Raw genomic sequence first — 27,142 nt, 5'->3', positions numbered from 1 at the left:
TTCTCCAGTCTGTGGTTTCCCAGCTAATCGGGCTGGTGGCAGGTAGTGCACTGATCCTTCCTGGGCTGCGGCGGGCTAGAGCTCGATCGGGTGGCTCTGCAACGGGGCTGGGCAGCGAGTCAGGAAGCAAAGAGAGAGAGAGTGGAGCACACAGGGCGCGGCCGGCGCTTCGAAGTCGGGCAGCGTTCGGACCTAAGAAGAGGGAGTGAAGTGTCCCAGAGGGTCCGCTCCACGACGGGAACGGTTCTTCAATTAACGGAGCAAATATTGAAGCGCGATAGAGAAATAAAAATACCGCGGAGAGCGGCGTTGGCAGTAGCGATCGGGGAGGCGCGAAGACCATAGGGCGTCGCCATTACAGGTTGTAAAATAAATATAATCGCCAGCAACAGCGTTGGCAGCAGCGGCAGCGGTGGGAAAGCGCGGGAGGCGGCATCTTAACTCGGCGGGGAAGAAGGAAAAGCGCGGGAGGCGCCATCTTAGATTTTCAAGATGCCAAAGACTAGCGATATCACTGCCTTCGATAATGCAATAGAAGACTGGACCACGTATGTGGAAAGAGTCGAGGTATATTGCGAGGCAAACGAAATAGCCGATGAGAAAAAGGCATCGGTATTGCTAAATTTAATGGGCACAAGAATGTACGGCCTATTGCGGGACCTGATTACTTCAGCCAAACCGAAGGCGAAGAGTTTTAACGAAATTGTTGCTATCCTACAGGAACACCTAAATCCTACACCGCTGCTGATAGCAGAAAGATTTAAATTCCACAGGAGAAATCAGCATAAAAATGAGAGCAATGCTGATTACCTTACGGAACTACGCAAGCTATCAAAGCACTGCCAGTTCGGAGCAGGACTGGCAGATACCTTACGGGACAAATTTGTCTGTGGACTCCTGAGTGAAGGAACCCAGAAGAGGTTACTCTCAGAGAAAGAGCTGATGCTAGATAAGGCTTTCAGCGTGGCAGTATCGTATGAAGCAGCAGCAAGGGGAGCTGCGGAAATACAACAAAAGCCACAGGAATACAGCACCCACGAAATGACACGGGGATTTGCAAAATGTTATCGCTGCGGCAGAACAAACCATGACCAGAAGGACTGCTGGTCCAAGGACAAAATATGCAGGCAATGCGGAAAGATGGGACACATTGTACGAGTTTGCAGGTCTGGGAAGAAGACCAACGACAACAAAAAGGCTACTAAGGAACCGTACAGGAAAGTACAAAAGATGACGGACAGTAGTTCTGAAGACCAGATGAGCGATAGTGAATCCGGGAACAAGAGACTAAGCTGTCTCAAACTTCACAACGTAATCGCAAAAGAGGATCACCAAACCATTTGGGTCACCCTCACGATAGCAGGGTCCCAAGTCAAAATGGAATTGGATACAGGATCAGCTCTAACCGTCATGAATCGACGAGACTACGAGCATTTGTGTGGTGGCCGGGAATCGATAGAGAAATCGAAGAGATGACCAAGAGCTGTACAGGATGCCAGAAGGTCCAAAACGCCCCACCACAAGCCCCTCTACATCCATGGGAGTGGCCCTCATCTCCATGGCAAAGGGTGCACATTGATTTTGCTGGTCCCTTTATGGACTCGATGTTTTTAATTGCGGTGGATGCACATTCAAAGTGGCCAGAGGTAATAAAAATGTCTTCAACCACCACAGAAAAAACTATCACAGTCTTACGAACCATATTCGCCAGGAATGGGCTGCCTGAACAGATTTGCTCTGACAATGGACCACAGTTTGTGTCTGAAGAGTTCCGGAGGTTCTTAAAGAACAATGGTGTTAAGCATTACACATCCGCCCCATATCATCCAGCCACTAATGGATTGGCCGAGAGGTTTGTTCAAACATTCAAGAAGGCTATCAAGGCAATGTGTAATGAAGATATACCCCTACAACACAAGGTGGATAACTTCTTGTTTGCCTACCGGAATGCGACACATGCGGTTACCAACCAAACTCCAGCCATGATGTTCTTCAATCGAAGACTACGATGCCGCTTGGATTTGGTTAAGCCAAACGTCAGAAGAGATGTGGAGAACAGGCAGTTTCAGAATATGAATGAAAGGCCGACCAGGAGTTTTAAGATAGGTCAACCAGTTTTGGCCCGGGACTACCGCACAGAGAAATGGCAGCCAGGAACGATCTGTACACGGCAAGGACCTCTAATGTATACCGTGGATGTTGGGGAGAGCATTGTAAGACGCCATGCTGACCAGATTCTAGAGTCACTGGAAAACGTCAACTCCACACCACGATCTGATACACCTGACGATGAAACCGAAGTACCAATTGCATCTACCGCAGAATCGGCGATATTGGAAGCAGACGAACCAAACAACGACATTGATCCCGACTCAACCTTGCCAGAAGAACCTGATATCCCAAAGAGACATTATCCAGACAGAATCAGGAAGCCTCCTCAAAGACTGAACTTATAATTGCTTAACTTCAACCAATGTATCTAGCAACCATAATTGTAATTGTAATTAGTTATTATTTAGTTGTTAAATGAGTGTTATGTACTGTTTATCTAAAAGGGGAGGAATTGTTGTGTATGTACCTTTAAGGGAATAACTAGTCTCAGACTGCAGTACCGGCAGTGGCCACCCCTGTATAAAAGGCCCTAGCAGGCTTCTGTAGTTTCAGTTTCTAGGTTGTCTCCATTCAGTAAAGACTTGTTATAATCAACTCCTGCAGTCCGTGTCTCAATTATACACGGACATAATGCAGTGGATATGGTGTATTTGGATTTTCAGAAGGCATTCGATAAGCTGCCACACAAGAGGTTATTAAACAAAATGAGGACTCATGGGATTGGGGGGTAATATACTAGCATGGACTGAGGATTGGTTAACGGACAGAAAACAGAGAGTAGGAATAAACGGGTCATTTTCAGGTTGGCAGGCTGTAACTAGTGGTGTACCGCAAGGATCAGTGCTTGGACCTCAGCTATTCACAATCTACATCAATGATTTGGATGAGGGGACCAAATGTAATATGTCCAAGTTTGCTGATGATATAAAGTTGGGTGGGAATGTAAGTTGTGAGGAGGATGCAAGGAGGCTTCAAGGGGATATAGACAGACTAAGTTAGTGGGCAAGAACATGGCGAATGGAATATAATTTTGAAAATATGTGAAGTTATCAACTTTGGTAGGAAAAATAAAAAAGCAGAGTATTTTTTAAATGGTGAGAGATAGGGAAATGTTGGTGTTCAGAGGGACCTGGGTGACCTTGTACACGAATCACTGAAAGTTAACATGCAGGTACAGCAAGCAATTAGGAAAGCAAATTGTACGTTGGCCTTTATTACAAGAGGATTTGAGTATAAGAATAAAGACGTCTTACTGCAATTATATAGGGCCCTGCTGAGACCACACCTGGAGTATTGGGTACAGTTTTGGTCTCCTTACCGAAGGAAGGATATACTTGCCATAGAGGGAGTGCAATCAAGGTTCACCAGACTGGTTCCTGGGATGGGGGGATTGTCCTATGAGGAGCGATTGAGTAGACAAGGCCTATATTCTCTTGAGTTTAGAAGAATGAGGGGCGATCTCATTGAAACATACAAAACTCTTACAGGGCTTGACAGGGTAGATGCAGGGAGGATGTTTCCCCTGGCTGGGGAGTCTAGAACCAGGGGTCACAGTCTCAGAATAAGGGGTCGGCCATTTAGGACTGAGATGAGGAGAAATGTCTTCACTCAGAGGGTGATGAATCCTTGGAATTCTCTCCCCCAGAGGGCTGTGGAGGTTCAGTCGTTGAGTATATTCAAGACAGAGATCGATAGATTTTTGGGGAGGTAAATGGGGGAGAGTGCAGGAAAGTGGAGATGAGGTAGAAGATCAGCCATGATCTCATTGAATGGCGGAGCAGGCTCGAAGGGCCAGATGGCCGACTCCTGCTCCTATTTCTTATGTTCTTATGTTCTTAGAAATGAAACACGAACCTACAGTAAAGCCAACAGCCTCACAAGCAAATCAACACAAAAGCAAGTTGTACTCCTGAATAATTCATTGAATAGAAAAACAGAAACACAACTGAAAAGATTAAATACAGTTATGTTTTAAATTTCAATGGGCCAAATATTTTTTAGTTTGTTTACCTCAAGAATGGTTTCAAACCGACTAAACAGCTGTCCGTTGGCAAGAATATCAGCAACGGTTTTCTGTTTAAAAGAACAAACAAAAAATATTAGATTCACATATGCTAGTTATAAATCTCTTTTGTGAATTATAAAATTTATAAAAGAAATGATGGCATGAGAAAATATGAATATCAAAAATAAATGCGATGGGAACACTTTGCTTTGGAAATATACAGAAAATTGAGGAAAGTTAAATAATAAATCCCCCAATGACTGATAAAGGAAAGTGCCGAAAATTGAGCTCCCAGAACTAACAGGGATTGAATTCCTTCTCTGTCATGACGAGAGTGGAAATGACATTTTTAATGCAAAATGAAAATAACATTCGAAAGAAAAGTATTAAATACCCTGGCTTAGAAAAAACAGATCAATGTCTCCATGAAAATAGCAGACAAATGAATTTCATATGAATGAATTAGTACATTAATATCACACATTCATTTCAAGGCCTCAATAACCTAAATAGAATTCAATATCATGATCAGTCTTAACTTCATTTTTGTTGGTAAGTTGATAAAAATGCTTTTTTCCTCAAATTACCTGCCTGTCCATTTTCTAAGCTAGTGCCTTGCGCAGTGTTGAATCATGATACGTTTTAATCTGGGCATCCAGTCACTAGTGTCAAACAAACTGCCCAACATAGTCACACCACCACCTCCTCAAGGGCAACTAGGAATGGGCAATAAATTCCGGTCTTGCCAGCGATGCCCACATCCCAAAAAATTAATGAAAGAAAGATCTATCCAGTGACAATGGTTGGATGCTTTTCAAGAACTGTGTAGCATCTATCCCTGCCTGCGTGACTACTGTCCAGCTAAAGCAGCCTCCCCACCCAGGATGTCGCTCTGCTCCCAGCTAATGAGCAGGCAATACGTGTAAAGAAGGGCCAGCATGGCGAAGGTGTGGATATCATGCCACGTCAGGCATCCCCCTAGTGAATCTATAACATGAAATAACTGTGAGCTCAGACAGCATTGGACGGTTAGTGTTCTTTGCCGGCCTTCAAGCAGGCTCGCCCGTAGGGTCAGTGTGCTGAACCTCTGCCAGTCTGACTCAGCTCACACCACCCACACTCCCCTAGACAGCCATGCACCGACAGACACTGTGTGGGTGACTTGTTGCTGCTCTGCATTCCTTTGTTGGGCTAGGAAATAATGTATTACAATGTGGTGCCTGTGGGTTTGATAGTAATGCCATGAAAAATTTATTTTATGAGCATTATAATTATAGTTTTTACTAATATAAAAATACAAAACATAGCAATGATTTACTCTGTTTATAGAATATGCTTTTTTAACATACTTCTAATTATACCCTATAATAACTAGCACTGTGTGCAAAACTATTCTAATAAATCGTGTCTGTAAAACTGAATATGTATTTTAGTTGCCAGTCCCGTGGAAACTGCATGTACCAAATTTGTAAATTAATTCAAAAAAGACAATGGCCTAGAAATTCAGTATCGCCACGTTTGGGGCGTTCTACTCGAGCAGGCGTGAAATTTAGCGTCCGCGCAAATTATCGCCACCTTCAGCTAAATTGACCTGCTTCGCCCCAAGAGGTGCTTGGAGCGCTAAAGCAGGCGCTGCACGACTGTTCTAAGGCGCTAAGCCGGAGAAGCGAGGCGCTACCACCGAGGGCGGGCGCAGCGCAGGTGCGGCCAGTTAGCGATTGCACGCAGACATGCTGGCGCCAGTCAGCTCTTAAAGGGGAGGTTCGATCTTGGATTGCAGCCACACCCTGCACATCAGAGCCCTGATTCTCGGCCTGGACAGACCTGCTGCCACATTCTAACGCCTAGGACCATGGAGAGGGCCAGGGAGCGAGCGCAGCGGTTCAGTGAGGGGGCCCTGCAGGTTCTGGTTGGCGCAGTGGAGCGCAGACGATCTATCCTGTTTCCGGACAGTGGCAGGAGGCCGCTGCCCACCGACTACTGCAAAGCTTGTAGGGAGGTGGCTCACAGAGTGACCTCCAGCAGCATGGTGCCTAGGACCCCTGTGCAATGCAGGAAGAAGTTCAACGACCTCACTCGGGTCGTCAGGGTGAGTACCCTTTTCAGTATCCTCTTCATCCCTGCATGTGCACCTCACTTTATGGCCAAAGGGTCCTGAAAGCCCCAATGCCCAGCCCTCATCTAACACCTATGGGCCTTTCATGAAACTCACACACACATTCAGCACTTTACACACTGTAAGGGCTATTCGACCATGGGAGGCAGTGCAGCCAAGATCAGGGCTTCACACTGTAAGGGTTATTCGACCATGGGAGGCAGTGCAGCCAAGATCAGGGCTTCACACTGTAAGGGCTATTCCACCATGGGAGGCAGTGCAGCCAAGATCAGGGCTTCACACTGTAAGGGCTATTCCACCATGGGAGGCAGTGCAGCCAAGATCAGGGCTTCACACTGTACTCAGAGCCCATCCTTTCTCTTGCAGGGCAAGCTGGCCCATAACAGGAGGCAGCAGCAACGGACCGGGGGAGGCCGGCCTCACCTTAAAGACCTCAGCGATCTGGAGCAGCGAGTCCAGCGCATTATGGCAGGCCGGATGATTGGCCCCGTCGCCATTGGAGATGCCGACCCCGTTCTGGACAGCAATGGTAAGGTCATCACCTTTTTGACCTCTCTCCTTCCACTTGTGCCTCACACCAGCATCCTTTGCCACTATCGAACCAATACAGTGCATTGCAGCACTCATGCCTCCCTCGCTGCCGCCCTGTCCTCACGCTAAAGCAACTCTTGAACCTCCCTGCTTTCAGATGGTGATTCGCCAGGTGAGGAGGCGGGCCCTCAAGCTGCCACTGTGAGTGATTCTGAAGGTGAGGAGGAAGAGGAAGCCGGACCATCAGTGCCACCCTCAGCTAAGCAGCCCATGGCCATAATGGGGACATGTCTTCCCTGGAGGGGAGCAGGGGGGAAGGGTCTGAGGAGGGTGAAGCTCCAGGGCCCAGCGGGCTGCAGCAATGCGGGAGGAGTAGGGAAACTCGGCGGCCTTCTCCCCGGAGGGAGAGTCTGGCCTCCAGTCCTGCTACAGTGAGCGCAGAAGAGGTGCGGCTCCTCGCTGAAATGGGTGCCCAGGCGGAGCAGAGGCACACTGAGCTCATGGCTGCGGTGGCAAGGATGCCCGAATCCATTGAGTCACTGGCAAGGAGTGTCCAGGACTTCAGTGCAGCACTGGCAAGGAGTCTGCAGGACTTCGGTGCAGCACAGGCAAGGAGTCTGCAGGACTTCGGCGCAGCACAGGCAGAACAGGCGGCTTCCACGCAAGTGCTTAGTGGTGCAATGCAGTCAGTGGCTGGTCTGATGCAGACACAGATTGAGGCCACACGAGCACTGACTGCTGCCACCCTCGCTGCATCGGGCACGAATCGCCGGGGCCATCGCCGCGCCGCAGAAGGTCAGCAGTCTGTGCTTCAGCAGATTGCTCCGCATGCTGCAGTGCTGCCCCGTGGGAGTGCCAGTGTGTCGTCCGACCAGGGAGTGCCTGTCCTCTGTCAGGATGGCAGCATTCCTACTGCCAACACTGTCACTTCTCCACTGCAGCTGCCACCACCCGTAGGACAGACTGCTGCCGCCCATGCAGAGTTGGAGCAGTCAGCAGCCGGGCCCTCCAGGCCCAGAGCTGGTCCAGGCCGTCCCCCAAGGGCATTTGCCGACTCAGTTTCTGACACTCAGCAGCCTTCCCCCAGCCTTGCTGCAGCCACTGGGGTCCCATTGCGGAGGAGCTGCAGGGTGGGAAGGGGCCAATCTCACAAGCGAAGCAGATCACCCTCGAAGGGCAAAAAGTAGGAGGTGTGGCAAAATACTGTTAATTTTTTTAGTGAAGGCCGAGGATTGTGGTCATTTTTTGTTAACTCTTTTGTTCATTGTCTCCAGGTTGTGAGAGCCAGTTATGTGTCTGACTGCTTTTTTGGGGGTTTCTCTCTATTACTTTGTCATGCGGGAAGGGCGCACAGTTTGTTAAATAAAGAAGTGTCTTTATTCAGATTGTGCATGTTTGCTCTTTGAACTATTTGTTGCCTTGACCGGCTCAGGGTTTATGGAACGGTTCCATTCATGTTCTTTCAATGCCACAAGCCATTCCCTCAGAGGGGGCCTAGAACCGACTTGCAATAAGCCGCTGACGGATGGCCCTTGAACTTTGTGCCTCCCTCCCGTCTTGGTGCTCCTCCTCCTCCTTCTCCTCCTCTGCTGGTGCTCCAATGTCTGCTGGCAGTGGCTGAGTCCTGAGGATTGCCAGGTTATGCAGCATGCAGCACACTACAGCGAAATGGGAGACTCGCTCAGGTGAGTACTGAAGGGCTCCCCCGGAATGGTCCAGACAGCAGAACCGTTGCTTGAGCACGGCGATTGTGTGCTCAATGATGTTCCTGGTCGCTTTATGGCTCTCATTGTATTGTTCTTCAGAAGGGGTGCTGGGCGCACGGAGCGGGGTCATCAGCCAGGTGCACAGAGGATAGCCCTTGTCCCCGAGAAGCCAGCCTCCTGGGTGAGCCGGGACTTCGAAAAGGTCTGCCACAGAAGTCTGGCGCAGGATGAAGGCGTCGTGGCTGCTGCTGGAAAGCGGGCATTGACAGCTAGTATCAGCTGTCTGTGGTCACACACCAACTGCACGTTCAACTAATGGAACCCCTTCCGGTTGCGGTAATCCTCGGCATTCTCTTGCGGCGCCCGCAAAGCCACATTCGTGCAGTTAATGGCGCCCTGGACCATGGGGAAGCCCGCTATTCTTGCAAATCCCATTGCGCGCTCTTGCTGCTTGTCCAGGGTCATGGGGAAGGAAGTGTACTGACGTCTCCTTTTGAAGAGGGCATTCGTGACTTGGCGGATGCAGCAATGCACCGCGAACTGGGAGACATTGGCAATGTCCCCAGTAGCGGATTGGAAGGAGCCAGTGGCATAGAAGTTGAGAGCCACTGTCACCTTCACTGCCACCGACAGAGACGTCCTGCTCACGGTGATTACATTTGCAGTAAGTGTTTGATGCTAGAGGAACTCCGGCACCGTGTTAGAGTCATAGGCCTAGAAATTGAGTTTGCGCTGCGCCAGGGCTTTAGCACCGGAAGTTAGCGCCGGCGCTAAGTCCCTTTGCGCGCGCCAAAAATTCAGTAGCGCCGCGCCCAAACGGCTGCCGGCGCTACTGAAGGGTTTTAGCGCCTGAAAACTGGCGCAACGCGCCGCATTGCGGCGCTATTCCGGCGCTGCGGCGCCCGCTGCGGTGCGGCAGGCTCGGGAAGTGCAGGCCTCCTCCTTCCGTTAAGGAGGAGCTGCCTGCACCCGGCCGCGGCCCGCGCAAATCTCTGCAAAAATGAGCCCGGCACCTCGGACAAGTGCCGGGCTTGCATCTGTTCCGGGGTGGGGGGGGGGGGAGAAGTCCGGGGAGGGAGCTGCGGGCAGGCGGCCGGCGGGAAAGCGGCCGGCCGCCGCGCCTCCTTAAAGCGCCGGCGCAGACTCTGGCAGCACTCGTTTGCCGGAGTCTTAGTTGCGGCTGCCACTGGCGAGGCGGCCGCAACTGAATTTCGGCTTGGGGCCGGGTTACCACGGCAACCGGGACGCTGCGCACACCGATGACGTCATCGGTGCCGGCGCAGCGCTACCGGTCTACCGCCGCGGAAGGGCCCCAGGCAATTTAGGAACCGGCGCCAATTGCAGCGCTAGGCCCTCTAGCGCCGCAAAATCGGTGCTAAGGGCACTCAATTTCTAGGCCATAGAGTCATAGGCCTAGAAATTGGGTTTTGGCTTAGCCAGGGCTTTAGCGCCGGAAATTAGTGCCGGCGCTAAGTCCCCTGCGCGCGCCAAAAATTCAGTGGCGCCGCGCCCAAACGGCTGCCGGCGCTACTGAAGGGTCTTAGCGCCTGGAAAAGGGCGCTAACTGCCGTTTCGCGCCGCAATTCCGGTGCTGCGGCACCCGATGCGGTGCGGCAGGCTGGGGAAGTGCAGGCCTCCTCCTTCCGTTAAGGAGGAGCTGCCTGCACCCGGCCGCGGCCCGCGCAAATCTGCTTAAAATGAGCCCGGCACCTCGGACAAGTGCCGGGCTTGCATCTGTTCCGGGGGGGGGGGAGAGAAGTCCGGGGAGGGAGCTGCGGGCAGGTGGCCGGCGGGAAAGCGGCCGGCCGCCGCGGGGCCTTTAATGCGCCGGCGCTAACTGCAGTAAGGCACCTCTGACAAAACGCTGGTTGCGGCTGCCACGGGCGAGGCGGCCGCAACTCAATTTCGGAGTTCGGGCGGGTTACCACGGCAACCGGGACGCTGCGCACACCGATGACGTCATCGGTGCCGGCGCAGCGCTACCGGAGCAACGCCGATTTAGGGCCCCAGGGAATTTCACTACTGGCCATAACTCCGGCGCAAGGCCCTCTAGCGCCTCAAATGAGGCGCAAAGGCTACTGAATTTTCAGCCGACAGAGTTTTACAGCACAGAAAGAGGCCCTTCGGCCCATCGTGTCTGCGCCGTCCATCAATCCCTGTCCAGTCTAATCCCATTTTCCAGCATTTGGTCCATAGCCTTGTATGCAATGGCATTTCAAGTGCTCATCCAAATGCTTCTTGAATGTTGTGAGGGTTCCTGCCTCTACCACCCTTTCAGGCAGTGAGTTCCAGATTCCAACCACCCTCTGGGTGAAAAAGTTCCTCCTCAAGTCCCGTCTAAATCTCCTGCCCCTTACCCTGAATCTATGCCCCCTTGTTATTGACCCCCCTACTAAGGGGAAAAGTTCTTCTTTATCTACCCTATCTATGCCCCTCATCATTTTGTACACCTCAATCAGGTCCCCCCTCAGCCTTCTTTGCTCCAAGGAAAACAACCCCAGCCTGTTTAGCCTTTCTTCATAGCTGAGGCGCTCCATCCCAGGTAACATCCTGGTGAATCTTCTCTGCACCCTCTCCAAAGCAATCACATCCTTCCTATAGTGAGGCGACCAGAACTGCACACAGTACTCCATCTGTGCTTGAGACCGAGCTTCAGACACTGCGACACATCAGGGAGGGGGAGAAGTACCTGGACTCTATGTTTCAGGAGGTAGTCACACTTATGAAATTAATTAATTCAGATGTAGTCCGTGGTCAGGGACAGGACGGTGTGACTTTGAGTGAGGCAGGTACGGGGATCCAGGAGGTAGTGTTGGAGGAGCCGCAGCCCTTGCTCTTGTCAAACAGGTTCGAGGTTCTTACTCCCTGTGGGGGCGGGAGCAGGGACTGCAGGGAGGATGAGCAACCTGGCCACAGCACCGTGGAACGGGGGGCCATTCAAGAGGGGGGAGTAAATAGAAATGTTGTAGTGGTAGGGGATAGTATCATTAGGGGGATAGATAGGGTTCTCTGCAGTCGAGAGCGGGAGCTGTGTTGCCTGCCCGGTGCCAGGGTTAAGGACATCTCTTCTGGGCTGGAGAGAAACTTGGAGTGGGAGGGGGAGGATCCAGTTGTCGTGGTCCATGTTGGTACCAACAACGTAGACAGGACAAGGAAGAAGGTTCTGTTAAAGGAGTATGAGCAGCTAGGGGTCAAATTAAAAAACAGAACCTCAAGGGTAATAATTACCTGAGCCACGAGCGAATTTGGCTAGGATAAATAAAATTAGAGAGTTAAATGCGTGGCTCAAAGACTGGTGTGGGAGAAATGGGTTTTGCTTCTTGGGACACTGGCACCAGTACTGGGACAGGAGAGAGTTGTTCCATTGGGACGGACTTCACTTGGCCAGTGCTGGGACTAGAATCCTGGCGAATCATATAACTAGGGCTGTAGAGAGGGCTTTAAACTAATTAGTGGGGGGGAGGTTTCTAGAGAGCAAATAATAAAAAGGACAATGGAGAAGGTCATAGACCTAGGTAGCAGTGGGGGTATTAAAAACCAGAGAGTGTCAGGAAGGGACAGAATGTATGGAGTGAAAGGTAAAGTAGTAAAAAGGGAAAAAGCAGGAACTAAGTGTCACAAAACATATTTGAAAGTTCTTTATCTGAATGCACGTAGCATTCATAACAAAATAGACGAGTTGACGGCACAAATAACTACATATGGGTATGATCTTGTGGCCATTACAGAAACATGGCTGCAGGGTGACCATGACTGGGAATTAAACATACCAGGGTATTTAACAATCAAGAAGGACAGGCAGGAAGAAAGGGGAGGTGGGGTGGCTATGTTAATAAAGGAAGGAATCACTGCAATACAGAGAAATGATATTGGTTCAAAGGATCAGGATAATGAAACAGTTTGGGTGGAGATAAGGGATAATAAGGGGAAAAGACACTGGTGGGCGTAGTCTATAGACCTCCTAACAGTTGCAACTCTGTTGGACGGAATATTAATCAGGAAATAGTTGGGGCTTGTAATAAGGGAACAGCTATAATTATGGGGGATTTTAACTTTCATATTAACTGGACAATCAAATTGGGCAGGGCAGCATTGAGGAAGAGTTCATTGAGTGTATTAGGGATGGGTTTCTTGAGCAGTATGTAACTGAACCGACCAGGGGGCAAGCAACCTTAGATCTGGTCCTGTGTAATGAGACAGGATTAATTAAAAATGTCCTAGTAAAGGATCCCCTTGGAATGAGTGACCATAACATGGTTGAATTCCATATTCAATTAGAGGGTGAGAAGGTTGGATCTCAAACAAATGTACTGAGCTTGAATAAAGGAGACTATGAAGGTATGAGAGTGGAATTGATTAGAGTGGACTGGGAAAATAGATTAAAGGGTAAGACGGTACATGATCAGTGGTGTACATTCAAGGAGTTATTTTACAACTTTCAAAAAATATATATTCCACTGAGGAAAAAAGGGTGTAAAAGAAAAGACAGCCATCCGTGGCTGAGTAACGTAATAAAGGATAGTATCCGACTAAAAACAAGGGCATATAAGGTAGCCAAATCTAGTGGGAGGTTAGAAGATTGGGAAGTCTTTAAAAGACAGCAAAAAATAACTAAAAGATTGATTAAGAAAGGGAGGATAGATTATGAAAGTAAATTAACAAAAAATATAAAAACAGATAGCAAGAGTTTCTATAGTTATATAAAAAGAAAAAGGGTGGCTAAAGTAAATGTTGGTCCCTTAGAGGATGAGATCGGGAAATTAATGGTGGGAAACATGGAGACGGCAAAAACGCTGAACAAATATTTTGTATCAGTCTTTACAGTAGAGGACACTAAGAATATCCCAACACTGGACAAACAGGGGGCTCTAGGGGGGAGGAGCTAAATACAATTAAAATCACTAAGGAAGTGGTACTCAGTAAAATAATGGGACATAAGGTGGATAAATCCTCTGGACCTGATGGCTTACATCCTAGGGTCTTGAGGGAAGTGGCGGTAGGGATTGTGGATGCATTGGTAATAATTTTCCAAAACTCCAAAATGTCCTGCAGATTGGAAAACTGCTAATGTAACACCCTTATTTAAAAAGGGTAGTAGACAGAAGGCTGGAAACTATAGACCAGTTAGCCTAACATCTGTGGTTGGTAAAATGTTAGAGTCCATTATTAAGGAGACAGTAACGGGACATTTGGATAAACATAATTTAATAGGACAAAGTCAGCATGGTTTTACGAAGGGGAAGTCATGTTTGACAAATTTGCTTGAGTTCTTTGAGGACGTAACATACAGGGTGGATAAAGGGGAACCAGTGGACGTAGTGTATTTAGACTTCCAAAAGGCATTTGACAAGGTGCCACATAAAAGATTATTGCTCAAGATAAAAAATCACGGGATTGGGGGTAATATTCTGGCATGGGTGGAGGATTGGCTATCTAACAGAAAGCAGTGAGTTGGGATAAATGGTTCATTCTCAGACTGGCAATCAGTAACTAGTGGTGTTCCGCAGGGGTCAGTGCTGGGACCCCAACTCTTTACAATCTATATTAACGATTTGGAGGAAGGGACCGAGTGCAACATATCAAAGTTTGCAGATGATACAAAGATGGGAGGGAAAGTAGTGAGTGAGGAGGACATAAAAAACCTGCAAAGGGACATAGACAGGCTAAGTAAGTGGGCAGAGATCTGGCAGATGGAATATAATACTGGAAAGTGTGAGGTTATGCACTTTGGCAGGAAAAATCAAAGAGCAAGTTATTATCTTAATGGCAAGAAACTGGAAAGTACTGCAGTACAAAGGGATCTGGGGGTCCTGGTGCACGAAACTCAAAAAGTTAGTATGCAGGTGCAGCAGGTGATCAGGAAGGCCAATGGAATGTTGGCTTTTATTGCTAGGGAGATGGAATATAAAAACAGGGAGGTATTGCTGCAGTTGTACAAGGTATTGATGAGACCACACCTGGAATACTGCATACAGTTTTGGTGTCCATACTTAAGAAAAGACATACTTGCTCTCGAGGCAGTACAAAGAAGGTTCACTCGGTTAATCCCGGGGATGAGGGGGTTGACATATGAGGAGAGGTTGAGTAGATTGGGACTCTACTCATTGGAGTTCAGAAGAATGAGAGGCGATCTTATTGAAACATATAAGATTGTGAAGGGGCTTGATCGGGTGATGCGGTGAGGATGTTCCCAATGATGGATGAAACTAGAACTAGGGGGCATAATCTTAGAATAAGGGGCTGCTCTTTTAAAACTGAGATGAGGAGAAACTTCTTCACTCAGAGGGTGGTAGGTCTGTGGAATTTGCTGCCCCAGAGAGCTGTGGAAGCTACATCATTAAATAAATTTAAAACAGAAATAGACAGTTTCCTAGAAGGGGAATTAGGGGTTACGGGGAGCGGGTAGGAAATCGGACATGAAGCTAGGTTCGGACCGGTCATGGCCCTGTGGGTGGCGGAGCGGGCCCAGGGGCCGTGTAGACTGGTCCTGCTCCTACTTCTTGTGTTCTAATTCTGTGTTAGATTTCAGGAGATGGTTCTATTCACAGGGATTAGTGGAGACCTCGGGAACAGGCTGCCAGCTAGGAGTCCTTCAAGAGTAAATTGGGCCTGTTCCTGGCTGGGGTGGAGATCACCTCTTACAGAATGTAAGTACTGCAGGAAATACAGGGACAGAGTGATCTCCTGGACGAGTTTCGATCGTCTAGATGGGTCGGAGAGGAATTTCCCAAATTTTTTCTCCCAAATTGGCCATTGGGTTTTTTATCTGGTTTTTCGCCTCTCCCAGGAGATCACATGGGTTCGGGTGGGATGGAGAGTGAAAGTAGATTTGAGGTTAGGATCAGATCAGCCATGATCTTATTGAATGGTGGAGCAGGCTCGAGGGGCCGATTGGCCTACTCCTGCTCCTATTTCCTATGTTCTTATGTTCTTATGCTCCTCAGTTGAGGCTGCAGATCTGGCTGAAGCAGGTGGCAAAGCTCAGTGACCACCTCCCTGCTGAATCAAAGCCTCCGAATACACTGCTCCTCAGACATGTTGAGGTAGGAGAACTGCTGGCAGAATACCCTGGGAGGGTAAGGTCTCCTGTGCCGACGCCTGTTGGCCCTCCTCCATCTCGCCATGATTGGCACTCTCTCTCGGCGTCTCTGAGTCCTCTCAATGCAATGGAGAAACCCAACGTTTCCACCCATTGCAGCCCCCATAATATGTGGCCACTCAAGGCTATGGCACTGAAAAATCAATCCAACTGCAAAGTTCTGGGCTGAAGCCAGAAGTATCTGTGTGAGCGCTGACTCAATGCAGAAAGCTCTCTCCCTTTGTCTCTCTGCAAATCTCTCTCTTTCTCACAGAAGGAGTGGTCCAAAAATGGCTACCACTAAGAAGCCAGGATGAGCCCCCTTTAAATAGCGACCCCCAGCCCCACAGCGACTGGGAACCGTTCCAGTCAACCAGTTGCTGGGAGCGCCAGGCGGAAAGGAGGGGGGCGTCACTGAATTTCCGGTTTGGGGCGCCCCAAGGGCATTATGCCATGAAATGACGTCAGGATCTGCACGCGCAGCTGAGTGGCCGTTGCGGTTTTGCGCCGCCGCTAAATGTCCGCTCAATATCGCGAGAGGCGCAGGTCTCGCTGTGCCCGGGCGCTAGCCGCTTCGCGCCCCACTTATCGCCCTCTTAAGGCACTAACGGGTGGCGCAAACAACTGAATTTCTCCCCCAATAGATTTTGCATCCCTGGCGCAGAGCTTGACATGCTGGGAGTGCAAAACGGTAATTGTACAGAATTATAGATGCAAAATCTGCCAGACCGAAGTATAATCTCACTAAGTAGGCCACAGGTTATACATGTTCTGTCTCACACAGTTGGACAATCGACAGTTTTCCTCCCCAAAGATACAAGTCAGGAAAAACCGCTCAAGTCCACCCTTGTGTGCAAAGCGGACAACAAATTAGATAAAAAGGAGAAAGTAAATTAAAATGAATGTTTCTGTAATACAATATTTAATATATTATTCAATTTGATATTTACCTGTGGATCCCCAAGATTTTCAGAACTTCCAGTTAAAAACTGGTCAATCGTGTGAATGATGCCATTGGATGCTGCTTTGTTGCTCCTCACTATGGTGTACGTTTTATTTTGAAATAGAAGCTGAACGTACTGACACCGAGAAATGAGAAAATAACATTAGTGAGCAAATTGGTTTCTCAAATTGTAAATCTTGAAGTTTCTAATCATAACAGTAGCCTAGAAACGCTTCTGTAGACAGCAGTCTGCTATTGTGTTATGCTGCTATACAACTGTACGGATATAGACAAAGGAGTCTGTGTACCATAGAATGAAACAGTGTTGGAGTACTGGAACACAAAGGGGTGGCACAATAGATTCCAACAGTGACTACACTTCAAAAAGTACTTCATTGGCTGTAAAACGCTTTGGGACGTCCGGTGGTCGTGAAAGGCACTATATAAATGCAAGTCTTTCTTTCTTTTTATGTGTTTTGGGTCGAATACCTGTTATTTTAATGGGTTAAGGGCATCATTAAAATGACACACGCAAGGGACTTGATGAGAATGTGTTAGCCAGTATGGTGTACAGAGAAATTTCATCCCATAGACGTCATTGTTGGAGGTTAGCTGATGCAGTTTGATAATGGAGATGGCATGATGTGGTTCTATTTCCATAATTCACCACAGGTTGACTTCCTGACCTCCACTGCGCTGAGGAAAAGCAGAATGATTCCCATGTGGGGGAGGATGGGGAGGGGGCTGAGGGAAATCAGAGAGCAAATTATCCTCTTCTCAACTTAAACTGATCTCATCTGGGAAGGAAGTGGAAATGTTACAATTTACGTCAGCACCCCCTACCCCACCAAACTAAAGCCGTTAAAAATAATGTCAGATTTCCTCCTTCCGATCATCACTGCTGCCAGACAGTACATATGTGTGGTTATCAGGTGAGGAAAGATCAAATAATCTGCCAAAGCTCACTGTCTAGGCCCACGTTGTGAAGAATTTCCATTTGGGTAGGATGAAGGGAGCCAGTACCCATAGAGCCATACCACATCACATCCATTCAGGAGCCTGAGGAGGGGGGAATGTTGGTCTGGAAGAGGGGTGGAGTAGGCTTGGCAGTGGAGAATATTTTTTTTGAATGATCTTTTACTGATCCTGGACCAAGTGGTGCTACATGTTCTCATGGTTCTGATATAACCTCAGGCAACAATCTCAAGAGGTCCTGCTCATAAACAATCATTAACCAATCCAGGAGCAATAACCCACAATACAGCTGCGAACTGCTTGCATCAGATACAAGCAGCTCAATATAGGAACACTTATGTGGATTGGATGGTGGTGGTTTTAATTGAAACTTTACATTCCTCAAATCTCCTCCAGTTCATTGGTTACGGCATCAATATACTAATCAGCTCCAAGCCATCTATGGTAAATTCACCTTTTGTAAAGGATCTCATTGATTCATCTGCCCACACCAGCACTCTGCTCTAAAATTTATATCCTAATCAATAATCAGTTACATTAGGAAAATTAGCAGGTTTTTTGATAATTCCTACTTAAACACAGCTCAATGGATAAAATTTAAAAGTTTTATCTGATGGTTTTTGTATTTTCTTTTTATGTAATTTTGTTTAGAGTAATTTATCGGCCATCTTGTCTGTCTGGTCTTGATGTCTCCGTTGCCAAGGGGATGAGAGAGCGACCAGGATGCTGCCAGTGTCATCTATAGCCGGGCACAAGGAATTGCTAGGGACTGCCAGGGGTGATTCTCCCCTTCACTTAGCCTCTCCTCATTCAGCATAAGTTGAGCGGGAATCGAGCCTATGGCTCCCTGGTTATTTCATTCGAAGAGAATAAACATACAGTTCTAATCCAACATTGAAATATTTCATTTTTTAAAACACGTGCAACTATTCCTGTGTAAAGCCAAGAGTGTAATGTTCAAAAACCAAAGATTGTACCATAAATGACCCTACCTTTTCTGTCTGGGTCACTTCAACTGTATCACCGGCCAATGTTTCAAAGGTCTTAGTGTTTATTAAGTCTTTGAGTAGCAGAACACCAGGGATAATGTGTTGTTTGCATGAAAACTTGTTTGTCTCTATTACCTTTGTCAGAATACAACACACAGTTAGAAAATAAAAACATTATCAAAGTAGGACCACACCAAGTTTGATACCTGATCACATCAGTGACATGACTCTGTGTATTTTTAGATTTCTGAGCCTTGGTTGGCTAAAAAATGGCTTTTAGAGCCAGTTTTCAGCCAATCTGAGGGTCCATTTCTGGACATGACTCAGATCTTTCCGGGAGGAGCAACGTACAAAAACCAGCTTCAGGATGACCGAAAGCTGATTTTATCGGCTAGTTTTTTCATCCAATTAAGACCCAGAAAGTGTTTTCAATTTTATTTTTCAAAGGAAAGCTTTAGAGTGAATAGAATAGGGTATTTCGGATAGAAGTGAAATTAAAATAATAAAATTAGAAAAAGGAGACTGCAAAAAAGAGGAAAGGGAATTGCATTTTACATTTATTTTAGTTGAATAGAATTAGCAGTACAGTAATAAACTGGCATTTGAATAGCTTTACTATTGCAATATCAGTGTTTGTTTCAGCATTGCAACGTGTGAGGTAAAAGAAATTTCAAAAATTATCCAGTCCAGAGAGCCTGGAATTTCCTAGGACCCACTGCTACAGTTAAAAGGACATCAGTTAAGAATGTTTCTATTTTTTCTATGTTTATGCTTACAATGGAGCTTCTGGCTATTCACATGAAAATAATTTATTACTGAAAAAGATAAATGCTCTTTGAAACAACGTCCATTGGAAGGTGACTTTTGAAAAGACAAAGGCCTAGAAATTCAGTGGGCTGCACCACCCATTAGCGCCCAAAGAGGGCACTTAGTGGGTTTTGCGCCACTGGCCATGCCTCCCGCTAAATTTAGTGGGGCGCTAATGGCGGCGCTAGCCATTAGCGCTGCGTCGCCATCGATGATGTCATCGGTGTGCACAGCGCTCCGCTACCACCCCGATCGCCAAATTTGATAGCGCCCCCTGCTTTAATGCCGGTCACAATTTGCGACCGGTTCAGGGGGGCCTACCTGTGGCGGTAGAGGCGCTGAGGTGCGGGGCGGCCATTTTTTTTTGTTGGCCGCCTGCCAGCGCCTCTTCGCGCCGCCGTCCCCGGCCTCCTGAGCCGCCCCCCCCCACCCCCCCCCCCCCCAGCGTTGTGCCGGCTGTGTCCCAAGAGCCCGGCACTTCTCCTCAGTGCCGGGCTCTTTTGCCGGCACTCGCGATCTCTGATCGCACTGCAGCAGGCCCCTCCCCTTTAAGAAGGGGAGGAAGGCCTGCAGTACCGCAGCGCGCCGCTGCGATTTTCAGTTGCAGCACCCCAAGAGGGATGCGGGGCGCCTCGAGTAGCGCCGCGCTTCCGTTTGGGGCTCTGAAACTGAATTTCCGGCGGGCGCTCGCGACTCCTTCCGGGGCGGTACTTCCGGCGCCCTGGTGAGACTGGCGCCCCAAACGGGGTGCCAGTGAATTTCTAGGCTAAACATTTCAGTATCTCTGCCCGGGCAGAAGATTTTTATGTGCTTAAGTATTAATAAATGCAAACTACATAGAATGAGTGTCAAATGGAGTGGCAAATCGAAAGCCTGAAGTGTCCACAATACAGCAAGTCCAGGTTTATTTGTGAACGCCTAGATTTGATCCACTTGAGAGCACTTTGGACCCGAATATGCCAAAACTGATTAACATCAAAAGCAGAAAGGATTCAAGATTAATTTCTCTTTCGCTGGCTTTTTTCACTTCTCACATCCCCATTCAAAATTTAATTTCTCTGGAAATGAACCTATTGCATCAGAAGGTAAAGACGAATGCGCTCTTAAACTTAGATTGAAACACACGTCATAAATGTGAAGGAGTTACTGCCATCTTTCAAATTAACTGGTTAAAAAGTTCAAGATGTTGGGTATCGAAATCCGAATTGTACAGTGCTTTCTAGTCACACAGAGGCTGGCAAATTCTCACTGCATGTACTGAGTACTACATACTGAGAAGTATGAATGCATCATGGGATGCAGATACATCGAACTCTAAAGGTGGGAGTGTGGATACAAAAAGAGCATTAAAATAAATGGAATTCTGAGCATTATACGTAGGATTGGATAGAAAAGCCAGAAAGTGTTTTTCAATTCAACTCAAATTTCTCTCCACGGATGTTGCCTAACCTGCTGAGTTTTTCCAGCATTTTCTGTTGTTATTTCGGATTTCCAACATCCGCAGTATTTTGCTATCGTATTGGTTAGACCATAGTTGGAGTGGAGTTCTGGATATTTTGTTAAGGAATGGAATATTAGAGCCAAGCAAAGGTTCACCAGAGGTCATAGTTATGAAGAAAGACTTGAAAAACCTTTTTTTTCTCTCTACGGGAATAGCAGAGGTTAAGGGGGAATCTAACAGAGGTTTTTTAAATTCTGAAAGGATTTGAAAGGGTACATAGTGAAAGATTGTTTCCACTGGTTAGTGAACCAGTAACAATTGGGCATAAATTCAGGATAATCACTGTGAAGAACAAAGGGATAAGTTAAATGATTTTTTTCGTACAGTGTGCAACTAGAACATGGGATACTATTGAGGCAGAAACTGCAAAACCATTGCAAATGGAATTAGATAAGTATTTGAAAAGGAAAAATATAAAAGGATACGGGGTAATGCCAGATAAATTGGATTAGAGTTGATAGCTCTAATTGAAAAGCTAGCTATTCAGCTTATTCCACTTAGAATCTAGAATCATAGGGAGAGACTTTGAACTGCTAGCCATTCATTTCTTGCCTGGGAAATGGGCGACCGGTAGTTGAAAGTCCATTGGGGACATTGTGGGCCCATTTACCTGCCCAAATCGACTTTCAGGCAGGCTTATATATGGGTGCCTAGCACTTCCGCCCAAAACAGGCAGGAGGCCGTCTAGTCATGCAAGTCAGGGGTCCTTCGCCTGTTGTAGGACCCCAAATGCAGCTTGGAAAGAGAAGTGGGCAGAGCGTGCCTGTTTGGTGCCCGCAGCTCACCGACAAAATGTTAACGAGGCCCAAACCTGAAAGTGGTTCAGGCCTCCTGGCTGCCCTGTTTGGTGGACGCCACTGATATCGCACCCGTTCAAACTGAAAGTCAATCCCATCATTTTTACAATTCTGTGTAAGTTTCAGGTCAATCAGTTGCGTCTTCATTCTTATGGAGAGGTGTTACTAGGTGCCAAAATGGCTCTTAACCATAACTTTTCACATCACAAATGACAAGCATGGAACAAAACATTCTTTGTTAAATAGATGTCTATTCTCCCTCTCTCTTTTTCTATACCTCCTCTCTGCCCTAAGTTTTAGGCAAGTATACAGCTGAAGCAATAAGTTGGAGCACCAACACCTGGCATCATAGATTAGTGCGATGCAGATCAGACTCCCGACATTACTGAGTTCTCAATCTTGGTTATTACCAGCTTGTAACAATGGCCCGTATTTTCCGATGCCTACGGGTGTGTACGGGCTGTGTACACACCCGTAGGGACATCAGAAATGCCGGTTTCAGGCATGTGAAGCGCATGCGCTGGAAACCGTCATTTCCAATCTGTCAAGAATCCTCTTGACAGATTGGACGCCTGCCCTGGAGAAGGGCCTCTGCGGGTGGAGAGTTTCGCTTTCTGCAGAACCGCCACCCGCTGAAAACCCTTAGAAATCTTACACCTGGTAAAAGTGGGCATAAGGCCTGCTTTTACCAGCATAAGAGTTTTTTAAAGTTTTTTTTTTTAATTTCACTCATTTATAATTTTAAAATACTTTTAAAAAAGGTAAGTTTATTTTTGTTTAAAATATTTAATTTAATGTAATTTTAACTCATTTAAAAAATGTGATGGTTTTTTAAAAACATTTATTTAATGTTTTAGTGTCTTTTTTCAGTGATCCCCATTCATACTTTTGACAGGTCGTACCTGTAAACATCTGACATGATTCTCTGACTATATAAGCTGTGTCTTTATGCATTTCTCCACTTCACCTGAAGAAGGAGCAGCGCTCCGAAAGCTTGTGATTTCAAATAAAGCTGTTGGACTATAACCTGGTGTTGTGTGACTTCTTACATTTGTCAAAAGTAAGAAGGGGGATTCCCTTCTTTTATTGGCTCGCCTTTCCCACGTGATCCCAGGGACACTTGCGAACCTCATGCGCCCCCTGGGATAAGTGGGCTCTGCGCATTTCAACTGTGGAGAGGCCCAGGATCGGAAGCGTTCGGACCTCGGGAGCCCTCAGGTAAGAGCGTAGATTTTTTCCCCGATAGGAGGCGTCCGCACACAGGAAGCCTCCTCTCGGAAATTACGGGCCATTATTTTTCAGTGTCCTGCAACTCCAGATTGAACCTCAGGCTGTTCACAGTCCCCATAGATTCTAATGAGTCATTTAACAATGCACGAGGACACTCTCCCATCCATGTGTTACAGAGGGGTGATCCTTCTAGTCCCTAGGGAAGGTGACCTGGACTTGTGTGGCTCCCAGTTCAAAAATGTCAAACAGGGTTTTTCTGAGCGAAACATTTTTCTGTATAAAATGGGGAAGTACTTTCAATTTGTCTACCTGTTATCCAAGATAACTTACCTCATGATTTTTTAGTTTCTTGACTAGAGGAAGAAAGACTGTAAAAGGTCCCATTTTACTCAATGTTAATAAGCATCCATTATCTGAAAAGATTTTTTAAAAAAGAGACTTTAAGCAGAACATATTCAAGCATTTCTTCTTTCAAAATAAATAAATCTGATTTACTATGAATGAGAATTAGTAACAGAACATTAATATGAGATTACTTTTTGAAGCAATATAGACCCAGATTTTGCTGTCAAAATAATGGTGAGGCTAAAGTCATTCGCTGTTACTTATGCAGAAATGGTACAGCAACTTCAGGCGAGGGGCAGATGTGCAGAAATCCAAAAGTTGCTGTTCGAGTTGGCATCTCATTGACATGCATTAAATGGCGTGAAGTTGCTGTATTTGTGCGGTAGATACGAACTAAACTCGCCACAGAAAGTTAAGTCAAGTCTAAGTACCCTTTTAATGATGTGATAAGTGTTAATTATTGCCAATCAACCTCTCTAGCACTGAAAAGTGACGATCACAAGTGTTGAGTCTCATTCCTTCAGGCTTTAATTGTTGTAGAGTTAAAAAAGGAAAAATTTCAAATAATGTTTTAAAAACTTTTAATTCTGTCTTTTTTTTCACTCTCTCTTAATCCAATCTTTCTTTCCCTCTCTTTATTTCTCTTTCTGTACCTGATTTGGCATTGAATTCACCCACACTAATTTACACTTCCTTCTCAGTCCTTGGGCTGTTAACTTCACAATCCTCCCATCTGATTGGTTAAGGAGATACGCAGTTGCTTGCCCAGTTCACTCAGCTGCCAGATGCCCGGTTTCCTGCACTGTGCCGTTATCAGCTCGCACTTTTAGCAACATGCCACGCAAAAAATGTAAAAACCTAAACATGCAAGGGCAAGTCTAGCTAACGGCAGACACCGTTAGATGCCCTGCCGCAGCAAAATCTGGCCCATCATATAGGTTTCCACTCAGGCAAAATCCTGACTGGAAGTAAGGTGGAGCACAATTCGTGCGGGCCCGATGTTGGCCTTGTCAGAATTTCTGAGGTCAGCCTCATTAAAATATTTTGCACACACTCCAGGTATCAAGAACACCTCTGATTGGGAATTGACCAATTGGGACCAGGGTGCTAGTATGCTGCTGCGGGATTTAAAGGCTTGCAGCAGCTTAAAGGAGCAGGTGTCTACAAAACTGGATTCAGAGCAGAGCAGAGCAGAGCAACAGGTTCAGTTTAAAAAACAAGTGTCTGGTGGGTCTGCAGCAGGTCAAAGAGCCCCTAGTTTCTTGAATGCAGCTGTGAAATCCTGCTGGAGAAAGTAAGGCAGAGGAGGGAGTCTCTGTTTGGCATAAGGTTCTAAGAAGAGTAGCGTAGGAGCAATGGAAGGTGGTACACAAAGCTGAGTGGGCGTGTGTGCTGAGGAGGATGCCGAGAAACTCCAGTGTGATTTGGACAGGTTGGGTGATTGGGCAGATGCATGGCAGATGCAGTATAATGTGGATAAATGTGAGGTTATCCACTTTGGTAGCAAAAACAGGAAGGCAGATTATTATCTGAACGGCAATAGATTGGGAAAAGGGGAAGTGCAATGAGACCTGGGTGTCCTTGTGCACCAGTCGCTGAAGGTAAGCATGCAGGTGCAGCAGGCGGTTAAGAAGGCAAATGGTATGTTGGCCTTCATAGCGAGAGGATTCGAGTACAGGAGCAAGGATGTCTTGCTGCATTTGCACAAGGCCTTGGTGAGACCATGCCTTGAGTATTGTGTGCAGTTTTGGTCGCCTTATCTGAGGAAGGATGTTCTTGTCATGGAGGGAGTGCAGCGAAGATTCACCAGACTGATACCTGGGATGGCAGGAATGACGTATGAAGAGAGATTGGGTCGATTGGGCTTATACTCGCTGGAGTTTAGAAGAATGAGAGGGGATCTCATTGAAACTTATAAAATTCTAACAGGACTAGACAGACTAGATGCAGGAAGGATGTTCCTGATGGCGGGGGAGTCCAGAACCAGGGGTCACAGTCCAAAGATAAGGGGTAAGCCATTTAGGACAGAGATGAGAAGGAATTTCTTCACCCAGAGAGTGGTGAACCTGTGGAATTCTCTACCACAGAAGGCAGTTGAGGCCAATTCATTAAATATATTCAAGAAGGAGTTAGATATATTTCTTAAGGCTAAAGAGATCAAGGGATATGGGGAGAAAGCAGGGACAGGGTACTGAATTTGGATGATCAGCCATGATCTCATTGAATGGCGGAGCAGGCTCAAGGGGCCGAATGGCCTTCTCCAGCTCCTATCTTCTATGTTTCTATGGTAGTTGGGGCTGTTACTGCTAATTCTATGACCCCATACATGGCACGAATGCACAAAAAAGTTCAATGACCTTATCAAATCTAGCAAGGTAAGAGAAGCCAGACACACCTTCCAAGAATGTACTGTACTAAGGCACTTATAATGATTCCAGCTCCAACAAACTCAGCAAATTGGATAGTGAACTAGGAAGCAGGGCTTCACTGATCTCATTGGGACCATTAGGTCTGCTTTCTGACAAATCAGTGGCCATGTGGAGGCAGCGGCCAGTAATCGTGGCGTGGCAGGAATAGGGACAGATAATGGCGCTATCGCTCAGGATGGCAGCAATTGCGAGCCTGCCCGCCGGCCCCCCTCCGTTGCTTTCAAGTGTGGTAGGAAGGAAGCAGGACCAAGCTGCTCATGCAGCAGCACAAGGGGTGCAGTGGGCAGCAGGTCCCTCTCATGACGTAGCTGCCACGAAATGAAAGCCACCTCAGTCCCAGGAGGCCCCAATAACAACAGAGCAGCCTGCTATCACACACGATCCACCACTGGCATTGATGTAACATCTTGGAGAAGCACTGGGCTATATTTACAGGACTATATTTACACGCATATTTTCACACATTAGCACCAAAAGGAAGTACAGTGCTAGCAAGCGCTCTGCACATAAGCAGTATGGCTTTATATTAATATATGGCTGCACCAACATTGTTCTTTATGCAGACATCCTTCCTGTCAAGGTTGGGAAGTTGCTTATATTTGGTGGGTTGAATGGAGCTTGTAATTTGATGAGCAAAGAGAAGGGTCTGTGGATAATGGCATATTTGTGGTGGGGAGGGAAAAGATGTAGGCAGGAGCTGATGCAGTGGCCAGATGTGCTAGTCAAGAGAATGTCTCCAGTGTGGGAGCGGCGTGAATGTGCCTCCCAAGCAGCACTATAAAGGCTGTCTGGCTTCAACATGCTGGGAGATTAGATGGGCAGAGCCATGACACAGGGCTTCACTACTATCATAGCTTCACAGAGGCTTATCTCTACCCAGGTCAGTGGACAGGCTGAAGCTGTGCTCAGCAGCAGGAACATGGCTGAAGTAGGCACAGATAAAGCAGTTGCCTCTCAGAATGGAGCCACATCCAGCAGCCCCTTTCACCAATGATAGAAGATGTGCTGGAAAATGGCAGGACCAGCCAGTCACCACCACAGTGGGCAGCCTCAGCTCCAGGGTCATCTCAGGAAAGAGGTAGAGGGCCACCTTCACCCAAGAGGCTCCTACTGACACCCGTCACTCAGCCGCCTCACTGACTCCTGGGGTCAGGAGCACCGAGAAGAAGCGCAGGATTAAGATGTAAAACATACGATTCACATACTGTCACCAAGGAGAAGCATCAGGCTAAAAAAAAAGTAGCCATATTCCCACCTGGAGAATTAAGTAGGGTTGCACTTTATTTCAACTGTGTCGAGAGAGTTTTCTTCTGAGGGTGTAGAATAAGTTAGCAGGTCAAAGGATTGGCATTGTTTAGTGCAGAGTCTAATGTTACTGCAGGTCTATTGGGCCCCTGCATTGGGCACGTCTGGAGAGGACTGTTAGTGGATTTATGAAAGATTTTATGGTTGTTTGGTGCTTAACCTGGAGCAAAGGAACCCCAGTGTGAAGAAACATAAGTTTTTTAAATTAATATAGTGTAACAAAGTAGCAATGTTTAGCAGGAACAGTGTTTCAAAGATATAGAGAATAAGCAC

At 47.1% G+C, this 27,142-nt stretch overlaps 1 protein-coding gene across 1 annotated transcript in view; it reads right to left on the bottom strand.

Annotated features, from left to right (window-relative positions):
• The window catches only part of stab1 (stabilin 1), a 298,755-nt gene that overhangs the window by 205,517 nt on the left and 66,096 nt on the right, over positions 1-27,142 (bottom strand). Inside the window, exons 11-14 of the mRNA XM_086001826.1 lie at positions 23,121-23,203; positions 18,459-18,590; positions 16,499-16,627; positions 4,123-4,185 (exon numbers count right to left, since the gene is read on the bottom strand). Of these exons, the coding sequence (XP_085857952.1) occupies positions 4,123-4,185; positions 16,499-16,627; positions 18,459-18,590; positions 23,121-23,203 (407 nt within the window). The remainder of the gene's footprint in view (positions 1-4,122; positions 4,186-16,498; positions 16,628-18,458; positions 18,591-23,120; positions 23,204-27,142) is intronic.

Source organism: Somniosus microcephalus, chromosome 11, assembly GCF_052327205.1.
Source record: "Somniosus microcephalus isolate GS21.2 chromosome 11, FLI_Smic_1.0, whole genome shotgun sequence".
Classification (NCBI taxonomy): Eukaryota; Metazoa; Chordata; class Chondrichthyes; order Squaliformes; family Somniosidae; genus Somniosus; species Somniosus microcephalus.
This window is presented reverse-complemented; position numbering and strand designations above follow the sequence as displayed.